Raw genomic sequence first — 22,214 nt, 5'->3', positions numbered from 1 at the left:
TTTTATCATTACATTTTTTTTATTTTAAAGGTGGTTTCTTACAAAAGAGTCACACTATAGAGAGGCAAAGAAAGGTGCCTAAAAACAAACAAATGTAGCAAAAACAATCTGATAAAACATCTACAGAAAATGTTGGATAGTGACATTCATCAAAACAGGAAAAATGGCAACATAATCAGTTTAGTAACAAAACAAAACAAAAAAATTAAAATAAACCAGGAAAGATATGCGATGTCTGTTTGGCACCCAGAACTCCAGTAGATGTCTACCACCTGACAGTTCTAAGGTTCTACGTGTTTTTAAGAACTGGCAGAAAGCAACTCACCGTTCCGTCTCAAGACAAAAACTACAGCTGATAATCATAAAATGTCCGACCGAAAATAAGCACATGCTAAAATAAATGTTCTCAGACCAAGATATCGCACTTTTAATGCTACATCAGCTGATACAACAGATAAACAGCAGTACAGTATATAAAGACTAATTTTTAACGGTAAAAAACATCTCCATTGAACTGGTTCTCTTTATTAGGGAAAATGGTTTGAGTAGTTACATGGTGGAGTCACTTGTAAGTGTTGGTTATATAGTAGATATACAGTAGATGCATGAGACTTCCTGTGTTAGCATCTAGGTTTAGCAGGAAATAAATTCTGTATCTTCACTTTATCCTACATATGCTTTATTCCTGGTAAAGCGACAGTAATGTCGAAGGATTTTCTGTGCTTTTAAGATTGTTACTGAACAGGAAAATTATCACGCTCTTCCCAGGATGTCTCACCATGAATAAAGTTCACCTTTACACACCCAACAGCAGATCATGTTTTTCAGAAAAACAAATACTGTCTGGTGGTGAAGTACTACAGGGGTAGAACACATGGTTTTTATCACATACATCTATATTTTGGAGAGTATTCACTTTCTTGCACAGCGAGATGTGGAAATTAATATTCTAAAGTCTCAGTGCTAAAGCTAGAGCCGGAAGTGGTTAGCTTAGCTTAGCTTAGCTTAGCTTAGTTTAAGAATAAACAGGGAGGGAACAGGGCAAATAGCTCAAGTATTTTTGGTGACGAAACAGACAACAAATAATATCTCATTCGTGAAGTTAAAATGCTAGTTTTAGTTCCCCCTTACTGAATAATTGTTGTAGCTCTGCATTTATTCATATGTAATGTCAAACTACTTTTTAAAGACAATTGAAACCATCAGCATAGTTTTCATTTACAGACTGAATACACCACTTAGGTCACACTTATTTCCAAAATGTTAAAAAAAAAAAAAAACAGATAGAAAAAAGTGCTAGAACTTAAAACTTATATCACTGTATTTGTGGATTTTCATGGTCAGACGACGGCTAAGACAGTTTCATGGCGTGTAATAGAATGCGTCTTTTTCCAGGCTGGTTTTCTTGGAGAACTGATGCAGATTTTGTTGAGAATTCCCAGTCAACAAACTGGATTCCAATTCCTGTTATTTAACCCTATTAATGCCCCGGGGGGACAAAACTACAAAAAATACAAGAAAGCTGTTGTACTATAGGTGTAGTTTTCTCAAATTATTGAGAAAACAACTCCCTCTAATATTTCCATAGTGGTCTAAAGTAAAAGCCCTGTCAGCTAAGTGTCTACAATGACTTCCCTAAGAACACAAACATCTTTTCCCTCCACCTCTGTATTCTTTCTTCTCTCTCTACTTAACGTGATCCATCTCTTTTTCCCTCGGTGTCAAACTATCCATCCGGACAACCCTTACCCCTCTCTGTACACAAAAATAATCCCACTCTTCATTTTTATCAAATAAACCCTCATTTTCATATATTTATCCAGCTGCTCCCCTCCTCTCCTCTGTAGCTCAGTAGTGCCCCCTAGCAGGGATGAACGTTACAGGCGCGGATCTCCTTGCGGTCCTTACAACTGGCCATTGTTGTGCCTTTAGCTCTTTTCTTCTTCAGCATGAAACGCTCCTGGATTCCCCCTCCACATGGTTTGGTACAGTCCGTCCAGCTGGCCCACGGATGCATCCCGCAACCTATCGGAGGGCAGAAGAGATGGAAGCATCTCAGCGGGAGCAGCTTTAATGGTACAGAGACTAAAACAAGGTCTCATCACCAACCTGACTGTTCTTGCAACACTGAATCTCTCCCCTGTTTACCCCTTCTCCTCCTCTTGCCTCCACCACCGCCTCCTCCGCCTCCTCCTCCCCCTCCTCCCCTCTCCTCCTTTGTTTTTGATCGACACTTCCTGATCTTGCATTTCTTCCTCTGGATGGTCTCAGGACAAGGGCTTCCTCCAAACTGCGGCTCCAGTTTGATCATGCGGGTCCGGATAGTGTGTCCTTTACCGCAGGACTTGTTGCACTCGGACCACTCGGACCACTCTGACACCATGCAGCTAACGGCTGGACAGAGGAAGAGGAGAAGCAATTAAATGGAGAACACGTACAGCCGGAGGAAAAAGTTTTTTGCTCAGTCAACACTGAAGAAATACAACTAAATCAATTGACTTATTATCAATAGTGTAGGAGCACTTGTGATACTTTCCATATTTTACTCTCCTGATTTTATTGTTAGTGAGCTGCCTTTTGAAGCAGGACTTTCACTTTGATTCAGTATTTTAACACTTGGTATGTTTCTTCTTTAGCTTTGATAAAGTTTCTAAATTCTTCTCCCACCACTAACAGTCATGGTTTACAATAAATCTGGTCAACTGAAGTGTTGCAGAGCTGCTTTTGTTGTTTTTTTGATGTCTTAGAGCAAGAATGGCCAAACTTTTACCATTGGAGAGACAAAACTGAAGGGTTTGTGAGTTTGAGAGTAAAATGTGTTTCTCAAGTCAGTTAAATATAGGAATGTGTGTACCACGTTGATAAGCAAAGTACCTCAGAGTTGAACCTTAAAGTTCTTCTTAAAAAAAGTTCAACATCCTTGAGCACAACAGTGCTTCTCCCGGGTGCCAGCTGTAACTCACAATAGTGCGAAGAGTAAAAAATTCCAGCACACACAAGGATGCCAGGAGTTATACTTTTTATTCATGAAGTACATTAACAGACATAAGCAGCAAAGAACGCACTGAGGATTTTTAGTTTTTGAAAAGTATAGCTATTAACGCCTGTAGTCAGGTAGAGGGTTGGAAGAGTGAAACTGGGACTATTTGTTGTACTAATAACAAAGGTGTAATTTGTCCCCTAATTCGAGGCCTAAGATTCCGTCTGTTACAATCTGTTTCTGTGGGTGAGCAGGAGATTTAGATATAATACCTGATGACCTGAGCATCAGCAGCCCTGGACGACACCAACGTATCACCACTTTCAGGTTGAAGCGTTGCCCTGTGCTATGTGTTTTACCTCCATGTGTACATAAAACTTACGACACTCCGGCAGCATGCACTTCTCGGTCTGCTCCAGCTCCTCGGTGCACTCTGCAGGATCAGACTTCAGCATCCTCTGACGTGTTCGGACACCGCGCCCGCATGTCACACTGCACTCGCTCCAGTCAGACCAGGGTGACAGCATGCACGGGATAGTATCTGCAAACAAAAGAACCTCTCTCATCTGAAGCGAACTACAATCCTACCTAAAGCGTGTTCAGGAACACTATAAAGGAAGTAAATAACTTACAGCATTCCGGCATCATGCATTTCTCCACTTCAGCCACCTCCGTCTTACACATGGATCCATCTATAGGAGGCATCTTCACCATGCGCTCACGGCGTCTCATTCCCAACCCACAAGTGACGCTGCAGGGATCCCACTCCCCCCACTCAGTCACCACACAGCTGCTGGCTGCTGTGAGAAGGAAAACAAGACACAACGTCCACGTCATTTCAACGCAAGTTTGAAGATTACTTCGTAATTACCAGTGATATTTCCACTTTTTCACATTTCCTTTAAGTATAGCGAATGTTACGATGGCAGCAAACGTTTTACATTTCAAAACACTGAATTGTTTGCATAATTTATTCGAGTTTGTTTGCCCTGATGTTTGCTTCTGGCTCCGTCCCTCATGCAGGAGTGTAGTCGTGGTAGTAGAACTCGTAGTAAAAGGGGAGAAAATTAGGACTGACTGCCCAGGGCCCCCGGAGCAACTGGAGAATCCGTTGGGCCCAGAATTTAGCACTGGACTCCTGCTCATGGAATTCTCCGCTTTTATAGGTTGCAAACATTTTCAAGAGTCAGTCACAGATCTTCAGTACTAAGCCTTATAATACTGGGACCCATTTTTGAATTGCAGTTTGGAGAGAATAAAAACACCTCACACTTCATGAAGTCTAAGAGATGAATATTACACATTTGAACCGAATTTAAATGAATGACTTACAACTATTAGCCAATTAGTTGAAAAGACGGAACAGCAAAAAAACCCAGGAAAAAAAAGGTCATGAAGAAAATTAAAGTTTCTTGTGAACTTTTCAAATTCGAATCCCTCATGTGGGAAAATGCACGCATGCAAGCACGCACACACGCACTGGGAAAATGCACGCATGCAAGCACGCACACACGCACTGGGAAAATGCACGCATGCAAGCACGCACACACGCAGGAGGAAGCACTCACAGCATTCCTCGTTGACAACACACTTCTCCGTCTCCTCAGTGTGGAGCTGGCAGAGCGAACCGTCCTCGGGATACTGCTTGACGTAGCGCTCTCTGGACCTCATCCCCATTCCGCAGGAGACGCTGCAGGCCGACCAGCTGATCCACTCTGACATCATGCATGTTGATGGCTCTGTTCACAATTGGGGGGGGGGGGGGGGGGTACACTGATTAGCATAACTTATGAAAGGAACATGTTTAATGCCACTATGTTTATTATTGGGAAGGTTCTGCATCTCTTGTCCCAGCTTTAGAATTCCGTTTCTGTTTGTACAGTAATGACTTGCAGGTGCAGCTTCCTTGTTGCTATTTCTCACTACAAATGCCACATACTGCCAGTCAGCCGACAGCACGACTAAACCATTTATTTTATTGAGTAATATCAATATGCTGGATTTGGTCAACTAAGTTTGTCTTTCGGCACATGGAGAAATAAAGGAGGGGTCTATAAACAGTTTGAACTGAAAAATAACAGTTTGGTCTCTTCTCATGGCTTCATATCAGTATTTTCATATGACTTTCTGCACTTAATTACATGTACTGACATTACACACACACACACACACACACACACACACTAGTATTTTATACTAGTACATGCAGAGCTACATAATTGAAGGATGAACTTAATCATGAATATGTGTTTTATAATACCTTCTACATTTATTCAATTGTCTGAGTTAAGTGTTGCCTAACTGGCATGTACTTACTGCAGTAGTAGCAGTTTTCCTGGTTGGGGATGTATGAGGCTGTGCTGACTGGTACACTAGCTACTGCGTTAGCTAATTGCAAGGTCAGCTCATCCTCATGGGGAAATCAAAATCCCCTTGTTAGATCAGTAGAACTGTCAAAATAAAGTTATGCATGCAATTACTGAGGGCTGTATTATACCCAGGATTTACTAGCCATTATGGTCTGGCCCAGTTTAACACAGCAATAACATTTTTTTTTTTTCAGGACGTTAGACTTGGAGGAAGTATGGATCAATGACATATACCATTTTTTGTTCTCTGTATAGTTGGGAGGGAAAAATCAGAATGCATCTAGATGAACATGAAACCTTTCTGGAGAAGCCTGAGCTTACACCGCACATGTAGTTTATATTCCACTTTCTGTACGCTTTCTTGACCGAAGCTGGCACCTACATAATCCATAATGCAATTTGACTGCCGACAACTGCCTGTGGGGGATCTGTGGGAGTTCTGCTATTGGAGGCTCATGTAGCCTTGAGCTGCTGAGTTCAAGAACCGCTACAAACATTTAGCAACCTCACTTCCTTCTAACCTCACACCCCTGATTTATTATCTGATTTTACTCAAGGCTTTAAATGCTCCTCCAGGTACAGTCAGCAACCCTTCCCCCCACACACACACACCCACAGCTGTTTGGATTTCAGTCTGTTAAGTCATCTTGAACCTGAAAGTGTCACTCGAGAAAAAAAACAAAACTCTTCCTCAGAAACTGCTTCAGCTCTCTTTCTGTACGGAAAGTTGCTGGAGGGCCACTTCTATTCATAGCCTGGTCCTTGGGGACTGGAAGTCAATATGTATGACCCCAATGTGTCCCAGCTTAAGAGTGAACTGCAGCCTCTCAGCTTTCACCGGGGTCCAGGTGTTTTCTATCTCTAAAAGCCATCATGACACTTCAAGATCTCCCTCTTCTTCTTCCTTCTTCTTCACTGTCAAGAGTCACACTGTCCTCCCCTGTTGTCCTCCTGCTGCTGTAATCCAAATATTAAAACTTTTCAACTGTTCCCTCTTTCCATTCCCTCTTGTTGTTGTCACAGCAGAAACTTTTCTTTCTGATGTCCATCAAAAAAAAAAAAAAATTCCAGGAGTTTGCTTTTGTCCAATTTTCAGTGTTCTTGTCAGTTCGGAACAAATGCTGGGAGGCAGCACAGTCAGCATCTGTCTTCTCCTCCTCATTCTTACCTTCTTGCTCCCAGGATGTCAGTCGTCAGACAAGTGAAGCTCAGGCGGTTTGAGGCTTAAAAAGCTCGACACACACTAAAAAAACCCACCCTTCCCTGCTCCTCTTATCGATGATCAGACAGCAACACGCAGAGCTTTTAGTTCCCTAGAACCTCTGCTTTGTTTTCATTTAGCGCTCCGCTAACGTTCAGTGGGAGCTTGATAATTACGGGTTTGGGCTGAGGCGGGACGGCGGCCCATGCAGAAGGTGATTAATATTCCCGGGAAACACTTGGGCTCTCTAGAGGTTTCATGTGTGCTGCAGACACCTGTATCTTATTCTTTTAATAAATGAGTTACTTACCCCCTCTTTATTAGGCCACAGCCAGCGAGCAGGGTTGTGCTCAGGTTTTCGGAAAGTTTATTGAATCAAAGGAAAATTAATGCTCCGTTGCTTTGATTACATTAATTACTTTAATAAAAAAAAAAAAAAAAAAAAGAAGGTGGTCTGTTCTTGTGTGTCCCCTTTTCTCATGGCTCCACACTGTGTTTAAATATAATCTTTGTTTAGGTCCCGAAGCGCACACACACTTCTGCAACTGCCCTTTTTCATAGTCTACATAACAATGAACGCACAGTGTGTTAATCTGTTATACAAATCCCGGTTTAAGCATCCTGGTTGCAGAGGGCTACTAATCCACATGATCCTCTCTGTTTGAGTGTAATTAGTGTATCCAGTCGTCAGTGTGTACTCTGTTTAATGAAGGATTTCTCTTGATGTGACAATATCAACTTTTGGACTCAATTCATTCAGCTCCCGATCACAGGTTTTAATCACAGAGCTGCAACCTCATTCTTCACACTTTATAATCCTTCACAACAACAGTCATCATCTAAAGGCTACACAATTACATTTCTGGATAAAATAATTCCACTGGGTTGCGAAATATAAATGAGGCAGCGGCTTTATCATTTTCAGGACAGACTCCAAGCCTAAACAAACCAGTCAACAGGAGATAAATACCTGAGCTTTAATCAGCTTATTATTTTGAGGGTTTATAGATCATCCCTCTTGTTAATGGGAAATGAAAACCCTCAATTCTGAAAGGATGAGAAGAGAAAGACAAAGGTCATGTTTGTTTTTGGATGCTTCATTGTGTAACAAGGCTTTAAATTAGAAACAAGTATATCAGCGAGCTATTATTCACGCAACAAAAATTTAAATTTTTCAGCGAGGCGGGTTTAACCCCCCCCCCCCCCCCCACAGGATGAGCTGCATAATGAACAAAAGTTTGTGACTTCGAGTTCGAGATCCAACAACTGAAAAAGATATCTTTGATGCAGTATCCTAGAAATACTACAGATGCAAATCCCCATGAAGGGTGCCACGTTCTGCACAGCTGCATTTTTTAACTTGGAGGGGTATTACTCCACTAGCTTGGTAATTGAGCCCTGCTGCTGTTCATCTGATTTGCAATGATTTTTTTGCCGCTAAATAAGATCTGACAGGGAGCCGAGCAACAGACAAAAAGATCTGCGATTTAATGAGTTGTGAAGATCATGTCAGAATTTCTAAGTAAAACCTTTGAACTCCTTCGACTACACTGTCACAATGAATAGATACGGTACGGTTAAAAAAAACAAAAAAAATATAAAAAAAAACAAAAAACCATACTGACTTGATAAGCCTTGTGAGCCATTTGGAATCAAGTAGAGTCTGTATTAAGCCACAGGAGAAAGGTACAATCATGACGAATAACCATCACACAGCTGATTTGGGCTGAATGGGGTCTTTGGAACTTGCTGCTGAATTTCTTTCGTTGTCTGCCCTTGCCTCTCGTGCGGTGTGTCTCTCTCGCTGTTGTTATCAGACATGTCCTTTTCAGATTAATTTTCCTTGGAGGCCATCGTCAATCAGGTGCACCTGCTATTTGCATAAATTTTCATTCATCATCGACTCTTTTAGTCCTGATAGCGTTTTGTGATGTACTGTATATCTTACTATCTCATTTCTATATATATTTTCCTGCACATGCCAGGTTTGCCATGGTGTGACTAACTGAAACATTGATGGTGCTGGATGACGCATCAAAGTGGATGCAATTCATTTTCTGGACATTGAGATTTTTATGACAATTCATTTAAGAGCTACTGAGATAATTCAGACGGGACTCAGCAGGACCTCCAGGACGGCTAAAAGAGGCATTAGTGTAACACGTAAACTGTATTTATGTTTTCTGCATTCTTTGGTATATGATTCATTGGGTACTTGTGTTTGTTGACTGCAGCTAGCTGGCGGGGAGTCCTTGTCCTCCTTCAAACCCTCTATTATTTATCTTTTTGTTATTCCATAAACTATTATTAACTTCTTCCCAGCACAACCACAGCAACTACACCTGAGCGGGTTGGATAAAGTCAAGGACAGCTTTCTTTACACCATTTACTTTGATTAAAGGTGTTGGAAAATACTCACCTTCCAGGCTGCATCCTGGGCCCATGCATGGCTGGAAATCTTGAGTGTGGAGACACGGCATGCTGAGGTCCAGCTGGGCCTTAAGCATCCTTTGTCTCATCCTGCGGCCCTTTTCACAAGTGGCGCTGCTGCACGCCGACCAGGGAGACCAGCCAGAGTAGATGCAAGTCTCTGGTGTGTCGTCTACATCATAGAAACAGACATGCGTTGACAGCAGAAGATGTGTTTTTATTCTCTGTGCTTTTTTTCTAATCAAATGGTCATAGTTAGAGGTTGACGACCTCATCCTCTTTATATCAGCGGTGCTACAAGTAGAGGAATAATGCTCTCTAGGGGGGTTGAAGAAGACTGAGAAAATGAGGAGAGGGACAAAAGAACTAGCATCACACCTCAGGAACAAACCTGAGTGGCTCCAATTCTCTGGTGTAATGACAGAGGAGAATGAGGGAGAAAAGGAGCTGGAATGCAGAGAGTCAGCTAAGAGGAAAGTTGGGTTGATGTCTAAGTAAAAGCAGTGATGCTGCAGGCAGACTGGAGGGGGGGGGGCTGAATTGATACTTGTCTTTGTAGTGTCATCTCGCACTGAGCAGAGGGGAAGGGAAAGGGGGGAGGGTGAAAGTAAGGACAGGTAAAGAAAGAGAAAAGAAGAAAATGGATCATGAGTCACTGAGGAAGACATTTATGAGGCCGTATGACATTCTTGTTAAGAATTCTGCTGCATTTTCAAATTCCTGCACCCTACCCCCGGCCACTTAAAGTAAAAATATGCATGAAATGCCTGTGTGCCTGGCTCTTGGTTGACAGGGAGGTGATCATAAGTACCATTAACACAGCACAGCTGGAGGAGAACTGGTACAAAAATCAAACAAAAAAAATCCAACTTATATTATTGTACTTTGAGACGTCTTTGGCCGTAAGTGTACAGTAATTGCTGCCTGCCTGGATTACACTCCGTGGCAAAGTTTCTCTTTCTTTCCATAAATTGCAGCATCTGACACTGCAGAGAAGTCAGAGAAGCGTCAGAGCTGACGGTGGCAAATAAAGCCCCGGACCCTGACATCGACCCTCACATCTCCAGCCTCTGCTATTTTGGTTAAATACTGTCAGGAATTCTGAAGATGCATCTGATGAACAAACCCCTGTCATTTTTTTTTGGGGGGGGGGGGGGGGGGAGTTCACTGAGGCCACATGTAGTCAAGACCCCCTCCTAGCGTGACTTAAGATGTTGCTTAATTCCAACTCGGACTTTACGAGTTGAACGTTTGCAATTTAAAGCCACAGCTTGGGATTCACGAGCTCACGCTCTTCAGAACGAACATCACAGCTGCAGCTTTTGTAGACCATTCTGACAATAGTCAGTGAAGCTTTGTTTTTTGCCTTGAAGAAGAAGAAAATGAAGATTAATTTGTTGAAGAGAGATGAGGTTGTGGAAGGCAGCATTTCTCTATTTATCTCTGTTGTGCTGTGAGGCACGTACGCTGCAGCCACATCAGGACCAATGTTGATGGGCTGTGTTGCCATAGCACTTTCTGTCAGCCACTTGATGTATTAAGAAAGATAAGAATAAGAGATAGTCTGAAGTCAGGGAAACAGCTTGTGACCTGTAACATCATGATGACCGCCGACAAAAATTTTGGACAAAATTCAATCAGACGTTGGACAACTGCTCTGGAGCAGCAGATCCGGCTGTGATTGGTCCTTCTTTTCACTGCCAGCAAACAACGCCCGATGGAACTGGAATTCCACCCAGCTCAGAACTGAGTCACGTGGCTCACAAACGGGCTCAAATCATATGGTGTGACCCCGGCTAGAGTGAACGGATCTCAGTTCCTCCTGGATGCCTTCGCATCTGTGATTGGATGACTAAGGGTGCATGTCAACACAGGACCTGACAATTACCAACCAATTAGCTTGGTGTTCCATGTGCCGGCAGCTCAGTGTGTGTGTGTGTGTGTGTGTGTGTGTGTGTGTGTGTGTGTGTGTGTGTGTGTGTGTGTGTTTTTCAGGTAGGTACCTTCCTTCTTTTCCTCCTGTCCAATGTCAGCTACGATGTCATCTATGCTGTCTGGCACCACATTACATTGTTCTCCCTGTGCAGACAAGCAAGACTGGAGTCACACACTAACACACAAACAAATCAAGGAAAAAAAACACGTTTCAAATACTTTTTTTAAAGACAAAAGTGAAAAAAAAAATCAACCCAGCAGCCACATCTTGATTCACCAGGGTAAAACTAAACATTTCAGTCTGGAACACGTTCAGATTCAAACATTTATTGCAACAGATGGAAGGAAAGTTTAGCTTGGTGCTGGTGGCTCCACTCTGAGATGTTTTCTGGGTTAGCAAGCAGGCTAAACTACACCAGGCTACCAATAGTTGGCCCCAAGCAGAACATTGAATTCCAGTTTACAATTGAGCCATATGAGCCTGAAGCAAGAAGGTGGAGGATGGGGTGGGGGTGGCAAGCTTGGCAAGAAGCAGCACAGCAGGGTCCGTTCGAATGTGCTCAAGAGAGGTGTTGATTCATTTCAATGATTATCAGATAATACAGGAGAACCCAGTACAGTTCAACCACAAACAAAACAAATAATAATAATAAATCAACTCCAACCTGACAAATATGCTGCTTTGTTCAACAGAACCATCTGAGAAGTCAGAACTGTTTTGGAAACGGCGAACTCATGGCAGGTGACAGAATGAATCATCTACCGTGAGCTAACTTCAACCAGTCAGATCAATGAACTACACAGAAGCTGAAACAAGTCATGAGAAGAGGAGAAATTACATCTTTTCCATGGACAAAAAAAATCCTTGTTGGGTTCTTCGCTCCAGGCCTGATATAGTAGATGTTATAGAAGCATCTATGCTAGAAGTCTGCGATTGCTGTTTTCTTGCCCAGATTTTCTCAAGTGATGCTGATTGTGCTTAGGACACAAACGTATAACTCAAAGCTTGAAAAGACAATGTCTCGTTTGATCTCGAGACTTTGTGATCTCCAAGATCCAGCTGCCTCGGAAAGTAAAGTAAAATCCACCCTCAAACCTTCGTGAAAGCTACTGCAGTGTTCATTTTATCTAGATGTACCGAATAAATTGGCGAGTATGTTGCTCAAGCACACAAACACACTCTTCCAGACTGCATTGTACCTTCCTGGCGATGCGCTCCACCACCACCCTGGCCACAGGGGTGATCGCCCCTCCTTCTGGATCATAAAAGGGGCTCTGAGGGTGATCCAAACTGGTCAAGGGTCGAATCTTCTCCTGAGGAGCAGTGGGCTTGTTGGGCGACTAAGAAAAAGCAGAAAATGTGGGATGTGAGGAAGTGTAACATGACGTCATAGTAGTACAGGGTAGTGCAAGAAATAAGTTACCACTGCTGCACATCTGGCTCCGTTGTCTCAAAGTCAGTGGGATTTTCTGTTGGCTTTTTGTCGAGGGAAACCACCGTGATGTTAATTTCCAGGTTGGCCCACAAAAATATATATAAACTCCACAGGACTCTAAACAAACCCCCAAAGTTATCACCCAACTTCCAATTTTCTTTTTCACAATCATTTCCCAGATCCAAATAAGAGTCTTTTCTAAAATTATTAATTAGGCTCTATATTGAACACAATTGCCTCGAAATAAAAGGCAGACAAAGCCGGTGAAGCTCTTTTCAACTAAAGAGCCAGATATTAACTACTGAAGTATTTGGAGACAAAAACAATACTGACGTTGCTTCGTAAATACTGCAAAAGAAAAAAGTTAAACACCATCATTTTGATAAGAAGTGTTTCTTGCATAAAGCTGTCTTTGGTGAACAAAAACATGAGTCAATGCAGGTTTGGAACACAGAATTAAAAGTCTGATGTTGGTCATTTCTACCCTCAGTAGTTATGAAAAAAAATAAATTTCTAAGCAATGTAAGACCTCTAGTGGACTTAACAGTAACCCCCCTCGACTACACACACACACACACACACACACAAACACACACACACACACACACACACACGCACTTTCATGTCATGACATTCTTTACATGAGCGCTAAAGTGATGCATGTAATGGTTAATTAAATCTGATGGCCCTTTAACAATCAGGCTGGGTGTGAACAAACAAGATGCTAAAGGTGAAGATGAGGTCACGATTTGAAAGGAGACTATCTGCTACCTTTACACACACACACACACACACACACACACACACACACACACACACACACACACACACACACACAGAAACACACATTAATATTGTGCGCAATGCAAATCATGCACTTGTTGTTGGAACGGATGGTGTCCTCGAGGAAAACATCTGCTTCAGTATATTGGGCATCAAATTTGCCTGAGGGGAGAGTCTGAGTCATTGGCTGAGGAATGGTTCGAGTAATCAAAGTTAAACAGACATCATTTAGAGCATGGAAATGAGTTGTGGGACAAGAATATTAATCCACTTGCAGCATATATTATACGCATGTCTGTGAAACCGGCTTTTAAAAAGAGAACAAAATGATTTCTCTTGAGGGGAGGAACGATCGAAAGGCAATAATTCAAATTCACACTGACAAAAGTTGATGATGCTACAATAACTGCGCTGATCTGATTAAGGACTCGGGGCAAAAAGGTGACGTAGGTTGTCCAAGGCCAGAAAAAGTCCTGCACACTCATAAATTCTCCCATCAGCCATCTGGTGCAGAGCCTTTTTGTATTTGAGCTCACTGTGTGTGTGTGTGTGTGTGTGTGTGTGTGTGTGTGTGTGTGTGTGTGTGTGTGCGTGCGTGCGTGCGTGCGGATATGTATTGTGAGAGCTTAAAAAAGCGACGACAAACACAAATCATTCTCATTGTTCTTTCAACTTTTATATTTTCCCTTTTTCAACTTGCCTGAATATGTTCAGCAGAAATGAATCTGGCAAACGGAATACATTTTGAGTAGCAGTAATAAGGAGATATGGCTCCATGGTGCTATTAAAACACTGACAATTCTCTTTACAGTTCAATTTTCTTTTCTGTCCAAACCGAAGAAATCCATCACTCTCTGGAGGTAATTAATATCAAACATGTTACTGAATTGAAAGAAGCCATAAAACATTTGCTTTCCTCTCATCGCTGAGGATGAACAAGCGTGTTGCGTACACTTCCTCGTGTCCCTCTATTACCAACTGTGTTGTCTCGTAGGAAACAAGCACAATCAGCTGATTCAACAGGAAACGGAGTTTGCGAGGAATAACTTCGCAGAGTGAGAGGAGGGGAGGTATAAACTCAGCATTCTACATGAAAACTGAGTCATAATGCACGTAAATATTAAAAATTAATAAAAAAAAATGTTGCGGCCAAATTCGATTCAGTCCAGGTAACTCAGCATAAAAAGTATTTACTGTCCCTATTATCACACACATCTTGACACCCAGTAGTAGTAATAAAAAAGTACTGGACAAACTGAGAGTAATGGGGTGAAGACACTGTTAGATATAAGGCCATAAAAAGTCCCACAGCAGCCAAGAAACATGTAAAAAGTTATAGTGGATGAATAAAACAAAGTTTGCTTTCATGTTAGTGATGTTTTTGAAGGGTATTTACCCCCCCGGACCAGGATAAGCTCTTTGCTTATTCGTGAGCCTGTAAATAAATTGCTGTGGTCTCCAAACAGTGAGTGAATATGAATGAGCTGATCTTCCATTTGAAGGATAAAGAAACTAAAATGTCTGTCACATGTGGCGGATGTAAAGTCGCTGAGAATGAATTGCTGTCCACTTATTTGCATAGCTGAGATGTCATGATGTAACTTAAGTCGACACGATATCTTTTTTATAATTAAAGCAAGTCAAACCTATTTCTAATGACCCTGCCTTCATCATTAGCAACAGTATTATCATTTCTAAAGAAGTCTTTGTGTAGATCTACCTCATCTTTTTATGCAGGCTATTACAGTATGTACGGTAGAATGTGGGACTTACCTGCAGAACATTAGAATACATCTTTAAATATTCACATGAACAGCTCAGTGGTTTTTCTTCTCTGGCTGCAGATTTGTCAACTAAGCGCGCCTCTTCACTCACACCAGAGCACATATGCTGAGAAAAATCAACAAATCCCTTGGAAAAAAAAGTTCAATAACGGTTCTTGAAAGTCGGCAAATCCGGTGAGAGAGTTGTTGCGTCGGAAGCAACATTGAAGACAAGTGTGTTGCTAAAGTCAGCAAACCAACACACAGGATATAAAGTCAAGTCGTTTTTCTGTGAATAAGCAGATGGGTACATGAGCTGCCTGTCAGCCTCACTGGAGATCAGTCCAGGTCCTGCAGATCAGCTCATTTTTACCGTTTGAAAGAGACAACAAAAGTTACGTCTCCTCACATTCCTGCATTCTTATTTACTATGGCCGAGTTGAAGTGCACAGGTGGTATTTCAGAGTTCTCTCAGAGCAGATGTCAATCATGATGCCACAACATCCATCTATCAAACTGATCCAGGTCTATTAGGAGCTGAGATGGTAACACTCACAGCTTTTATTTCTGATGGCTGACTCCACAAACTTTTCTCCTCTTGATCTTGCGAGGCCATCCAGCAGTGAGCTTGATACCTACAAGTACCTGGGCAGGCTGACAACAAATTCTAAGCCCAACAGGGGACCGTGTAGTAAAAAAAAAAGGGCAGCAAAGATTGTTCTGCATTCGCGAGCTTGCACGCTGATCAGACCATCATGACACGATTTTTTTTTAACAGATCACACATTTTCTGCTGGTATGGTAATCTCAGTGCCAGGGCAAACCATGCTTGCTCAGAAATAGTCAGCAGCAAAATCTGGGTATCCAACAAAGCACCTTGAGGGACCTTTTGTACGGAAGGCCAAGCCCACCCTGTCAGACAGCACCCACCCAGAGTTACAGGCCCAACTGTACCTTCTGGCTCCTCCTCTAAACAGATACAGGTACAGCTACGTCCCCTCTGGGGTCAGGCCAGAGGGGCGGAGGGTTAGGATGGTATCACTCTACATGATGGGTTTGCTGATGCAGACCTCAGCTTCTGGTTCTAGTTTCTCGTTTTGTTAGCTGTCAGCCGTTTCAGACGAGTTTGTTGTATTTATTTATTTATTCATATCTACTTATTGTATCAGTAGCACTTTTATTTGGTGTTTAGTCTGATGTTGGGACAGTTAACCTCAGACCTTGGCCCCACCCACCGCCTTTCTCTATGATATGCCTACATATGCAAGGCTTGTATTTTTGGACTGTCTGAGTCTTTTTATGTCTTTTATATCTTCCTTCAAGTTCAACTGTCCTCCAGGGACAAATAAAGTTAAGCTGAGTTGATGTTAGGCTATCAAGTTGTTTGGCACAGCATATTTCTCCATTATGTAGCAGATTCTGTGTGTTCAGTCCCTTCTAACGTTGTACATTGGAGGTCAAAATGCGAATCACCAGCCTTCACCTCGTATGTGATGCCACTGTCAGTGCCTGCATCCCAGGGAATCAGGTCCGTCACCAGCCTCTGGACCCAGCCACACTCCTTGGTACAGAGGTCCTCTCCTGATAGCCCCACGTTCCAGTCCGGGCTGGGACCCAGCATGGTGAGGAAGGACATCAGGTGACGGGTCCGGTCGACTGAAAACTCTGCAGATGGTGCAGCTCGTCTGGTGAGAAAAATAGAGAATGTAAGGCTTCTCTCAGTCTACATTCACTCTGCTACGTCCTCAATTTGTATTCCTTTCCAAATCAGATTTTTTTATGTAGCTGTTCACATTATCTTTTCAAATTTCAGCCGAGCGTGAACTGACCCTGGCCCTGCTGTGACCCGCACACACAGAAGAACATGATGGCACACACAGCACTTCTCACTGTTTAGGTTATTGCCCAATGAAAGCAGGCAAATGCTGAAGGAAATGTTGGGTAGAGGAATGGAGAGAAGGAGAATATTTAATGTAATTATGGCTCTTGTGGAGCAACAGCTGCCACTTCAGTAAATCTGGAACCTCACTGTCCCTCCACTCCATCACTGTCCGCCATGTTTGTTTTTGTTTGTGACTGTGATTATGACAGTGAGGTGACATAAAAGTAGCACTGAATTCCCATTCAGGTCACACGGCTGTTCAGACTGAGGCCGTTTTTGTTTTTTGTTTTTTAAATCAGAGCTTTATCTGATTTAGATCCACATATTGACGAGATCAGATGCCATGTGACTTGCGCTTGTCCACGCCATCATCAAATAATCATAGGCAGTTCACATTGGGGGAAAAAAAATTTTTCGGGCCATTGAGGCCTGCTGTGTGAACGCAATCAACGTGGAAATACCCAATGTGTGGCAGTGATAGCTCATAGATGTCAAATTCATGAATATAAAAATAAGTTAAAGCTATTTTATATCCACTTGACAAATATGCATGGACAACAACAAAGAAAATTAGGAAATATTTCACTTTCACTGTGAGTGTGTTTCTGCATGCGTGCCCACTCGTGTGTGTAAATGTTCTCACATGTAAAAATAATAGAGGCACAGTATATAGCAAATGACAGACAACGCTAGGAGGGCTAATTAGACAGATGTTTGGTAAAAGATACAGTAATTAGTGTGTGTTTTGTGTTTGTGTGTGTGTGTGTGTGTGTGTGTGTGCATGCTCGTGCTTTTGCAGAGCTTAGGGCTAGAATTGTGATATATTTCTAATTGCTCTTGAACTTATTCTGAAGAGTGAACAGGATGCGAGAATGTTTGTCTATTCAGGCAAGTCAGCCGTGCTTTCAGGAGGCGAATAAAGGAAGGAACCATAAAACAATTAAGAATGAGCTTTGGAATTAAAAATACATTAAAACGTCAAGTTTCTCCAACTTTTATGTTTCCTTGATACTCACCATGATGCAGATATGATGAAGGCGTTGTTAAACATAAAAGGTCCCTTTGTCAAAGAGTCGTGAAACAAATCAATACAATGTGCGTCTCATATTGTTGTTTTCATCATCAAGAATATCCTAAATTATGCAAATGCGGTATTTTGCATATATTATACTAACCACTGAGCTAGAATTTTCAAAGTTTTTTTTTTGCTCACTTCAAGCGAATTATGTTCTGTTGAAAAAGAAAAGAACTTTGAAGAAAACTGTTGCAAAACCAGACATATCAGTTATGTACTGAAGTCCTTCAAAAAATCTGGTCAAATACAAAATGTCAGTCTTGATTTAGTCCAAAAAACAATGTCTAAACCCAAGACTGTGCAATTCTGTCAGCCTGCAGAAGCGCCTGACTCTCCAACTGCAGCTGAGACACTACAGAGTTTAAAACATGGGGAAAAGGTGACGAACACATCTGCTAGGAGTGAATGAATGTTATCTGTTTTAAGGATATAACTGGTTTTACACACATTTGCGGAAAAGCAACTTATTTCAAATTTCTGGCTACAGCTCTGTCAGGAGACATTTGCAACTTGAGGAGCTCGGCATAGCCCTGTCCTCTCGGCAGCCAGGTCCCTCTTAAAGGAACTGAGAACTCACAATGGCCAGCCGTGACAAGTTCAATCCAATTAGGATTGTGGGTAATGTAGTAAACACAAGGTTGATATATGAACTTAAGGCTTCTTGTATACCGCCCAGGGCTCTTCCTCAAGCACTGTAATCGTGAACAAAAACATTATCTTAAAATACATAGTTTCAGTGAATTGCTTTAAACTATATTCCAATTGTAACTGAACTGAAGCTTTAAAAAAATCCCATGACATGTTTTTTGACCCCCTTCATTTTTCTCGACAACTGCACATCGCCTGCCCCCCGTGCGTCCTCAGTCACACGTGGAGTCATCTGACACGTCTTTGCTCCTGACAAGCTTCATCAGTGCGTGGGAAGATACAATACACTCGTTCACACACATTCACCCATCTGGTTTTACTTTGTTTTATAAGTTAAAAGTGGTGAAATGATGCACATGGGATCCATGCAACTCTGAGGTATCGTGAGAGGTTTCATTTCTGTTTCCTGAACCTCACCTCAACTCAGCTAAATGTCTCTGCTGGACTAACCTATGCGGTCACCTCAGCTGTCTAGCCTCTTTGGTTCTGTCGCTGACAACTGCCATTGTTCTCAGGTCACTGCACTGATGTTTTTCAGTGTGAGCAGCAGACTGGAGGTGTGTGTGTGTGTGTGTGTGTGTGTGTGTTTGTGTGTGTGGAGGGGGTTCTTAGCGATAGGTGATTCGTGTCTGTATGGGCACTAAAACACCCTGGAGGGAAGAGAGGGAACCAAACCAGAGGCCAGTGTAACGCTATGTAACACATCATCACCTTCTAAAAATAATTTCCCAACTGATTTTTTTTGACGATTATTTTTTTTTGCCTTAATCATGTCCTTATAATGTATTGTCTCCAGTTCTTTTGTGTTTTCTGAAAAAACTTTATTTGAATTATTTTAAGAAGGCGACGATAGTAGACACAGATCCAGTAGACTACATTTCCTCCGTGAAAAAAAAAACCCATAAATTCTATTTAGAAAGCATCACAAGTCGCAGCCGATGGGTGAGTTTATGAAACGAGGTTCAGAAACTGAGAAAAAAAACTTGTGTTAACAGCTGCTTTCAAGTCACCACTGATGTTTATCGGACCTTCAATGCTGGTGTTCATCCGTCTCACTTTTCTGATGTCAGATGCGCTTGAATGATACTTACAGGTTGAGCGGCTGCCACGCCGGCCACTGAGCCTTCGTCTTAATGACAGTCAGGACTTCATCTCCCTGAGAGGGGGGGGGAGAGAGAGGAAGCAATTTGTCAATAACAGGAGGATAATAAAAGGTGGAAAAAAACTTTTCAGGGAAGACAAGAATTGACACAACTGATGGTGAGTGCTCTCATCTAGGACAACAAAGTGTGTTCTGCTTTTCAAAGGCTAAAGAGGCTGTGTGTCCATTATCACGCCATCTGTCATTCTGGAGGGGAACGTCACTCCCTGCATCATCCGCCAGCCTAACCGCCACTTTCTCAACCACAAAACACATTATCTATCAAAATGCGTTGAATGCAATTATTCAGGCAAAAGCAGGAAGACAAATGATGGATTTATTGTGTTACAGCAGTTGATTAGAACTGAATGGAAAAGTCCAAATATGCACTTTTCTGGTTTAATAAGAGCCTGCATTGTGTTTCCTTCCAATTTCCATTTTATTGTCTCTTTCTCTTTTGAACCCTCATACACACATCTACCACACACACATCTACCCCCCCCCCCCCACACACACACACACACAGCTTCAGTTTCGGCTATGTAATAAAAAACATCCTTTTTCTGGTTGACTGAAGGTTCCACAGTCACCCTGAAAACTTTGTCTCTTCCCTGGGGCAGTGTGGAGAACAGTTTGAGTGTGTGTGTGTGTGTGTGTGTGTGTGTGTGTGTGTGTGTGTGTGTGTGTGTGTGTGTGTGTGTGTGTGCGTGTGTGTGTGTGTGTGTGTGTGTGTGTGTGTTTTCCTCTGATGAGGAGCTGGACCACATGTGTGTTTATGTATAAGGGTGAAAACAAGTTTTGAAGTCAGAGTCCAGCTCCTCATCAGAGCAGCTCGGGGCTCTGTGGCCTCACTCCAGCCTCCCACCAACGCACAGAAGCACACATCCATACAGATATGTGTGAGTACCGGGGGCAGAGGGACAGACACACCTGCCATGGAGGAAGAGGAGGAGGGGGAGAAGAAGAGCACAGGAACAGAAAGACTACTGACCATCATACCACACTTTCCTCTAAACCTGCAATCTCTAGTTCTTGACACGAGTTGTTGTCGCTGTCCATTGTCTCTATGGACAACATCGGTAACCATCAGAAACGTTTGCCACAATTTCAGAATTTGGACATCAACTTGGTTCTGAGGAACAGCTTTGACTCATCACAAACCCACTACAAATGTACAAAATTTGACGAGGACTTGTTTTTACATTTTACAACTCAATGCAGAGAGCCATCAGTTCTTCAAACCAGCCTAGCTGTTACTTGTACAGTGAAATTGTTCCTCTACAGAGCAGTGAGAAGCCACACCAGAGAACATGCAGAACCACACAGAAAAGACCCGAGGCAGCATGGACTCGAACCCGCGACTTACTCTCCTTGAGGCAGAGGTACTAAAAAATATCCAACCTTGACATCAGTTAAAGAGGCTAAAATGTGGCGTATTAATATCATAGAGGTGGAACCTAATCTGGTATTTTGAAAAGTACAAATCGTGGGATTTTACATACATTTATGTTGAACAAATAATTTACAAATCAACTGCATGCAGGAGGAGTCCAACACATCAAACAGCTAGTGTTCCTCTTACCTATCAGTTTTTGAGGGAATCTGTGTTGCACCTGACGTGATGAGAAGGCAAAAGAGCGTGCGGCTGAGAGGGAGCGGTCCTAATCAAAATGACGGCGATATGTTTTTCAAGGAAACTAATCAAGAATCTAGAGTTCTCAAGATTTTTTTTTAATTAACAACTTAATTATCTCATTTATTTAGGTAAACATGTCAGAATTCAGGGAGATAATAATGTCAGTAAAAAAATATAACAAAATCGAAATCCTGCTAGAAGAGTGAAATCCCGTGAGAAGTTCTGGAGCTGAAGCTACTGTTGCTGCAGCTCGTAGTCGTAAATGCGCGGTGGAAGGTTGTTTATCAGGGTTTGGCCTGAACCAGCAGCAAACGTCGCTTCACCACAGCACTTTTCGTGAGTTATCAAGCTTTTTGACAGAGGTTTTTTTCTCAAATGCAATACGCTTCTGTAAGAAACAATGGGGGAACTGATAAAGACTGAGAATCAACAATGACACTGATTATCCACCATGGCTGCTGAAGCGTTCCAGCAGGAGCAGCTGTTTCAAGAGCTTTTACCTGCTGGGTGTTAAGAGTCAGACGTCAGACGGTTAAAGCTGAACAGACAAGGTACCCAAACTAGCTGCACCTCACTAGGTCGACGAGCTAATGTTGACTCAGCTAGTCTGGAGCTGGACGGATGGTCTCTGGTTCACTGGCCCCAGAGTGTTTTGCTGAAACAAACTGCTAATAAAGATGCAGTTTTCTCTGGTGAGAATTACAATAACTATGATTCACCTGATATCAACAGACCGAACCTCGTTTGTCACGTATGTGGGAGAGAGGTCGACGGAGAAGGCGATCCTGTTAACATGTACAACGATCTACACCAAACACCAGACAGACTGAAGTCTTTACTGTGCGTGTCAAAGTACCAAATTATACATAATTTGTCCAATTATCCAAGATAAACATGTACAACACACCAGAAGCGAGGAATCAAATCAATATGTG

General features: G+C 42.3%; 1 protein-coding gene across 1 annotated transcript in view; it reads right to left on the bottom strand.

Moving 5' to 3' along the window:
- Positions 1 to 22,214, bottom strand: part of spon1b (spondin 1b) — a 93,189-nt gene continuing 70,975 nt past the window's right edge. The window contains exons 7-16 of the mRNA XM_086208555.1: positions 19,594 to 19,658; positions 16,381 to 16,582; positions 12,116 to 12,256; positions 10,984 to 11,059; positions 8,970 to 9,152; positions 4,549 to 4,719; positions 3,613 to 3,780; positions 3,363 to 3,521; positions 2,110 to 2,394; positions 1 to 2,025 (exon numbers count right to left, since the gene is read on the bottom strand). Of these exons, the coding sequence (XP_086064681.1) occupies positions 1,862 to 2,025; positions 2,110 to 2,394; positions 3,363 to 3,521; positions 3,613 to 3,780; positions 4,549 to 4,719; positions 8,970 to 9,152; positions 10,984 to 11,059; positions 12,116 to 12,256; positions 16,381 to 16,582; positions 19,594 to 19,658 (1,614 nt within the window). The 3' untranslated portion in view covers positions 1 to 1,861. The remainder of the gene's footprint in view (positions 2,026 to 2,109; positions 2,395 to 3,362; positions 3,522 to 3,612; positions 3,781 to 4,548; positions 4,720 to 8,969; positions 9,153 to 10,983; positions 11,060 to 12,115; positions 12,257 to 16,380; positions 16,583 to 19,593; positions 19,659 to 22,214) is intronic.

This window comes from Aulostomus chinensis, chromosome 7 (genome assembly GCF_037954235.1).
Source record: "Aulostomus chinensis isolate RoL2024-O1b breed Wild chromosome 7, RoL_Achi_v1.0, whole genome shotgun sequence".
NCBI lineage: Eukaryota > Metazoa > Chordata > Actinopteri > Syngnathiformes > Aulostomidae > Aulostomus > Aulostomus chinensis.
The sequence above is the reverse complement of the archived record's forward strand: the minus strand, read 5'-3'. Positions and strand labels throughout refer to the sequence as shown.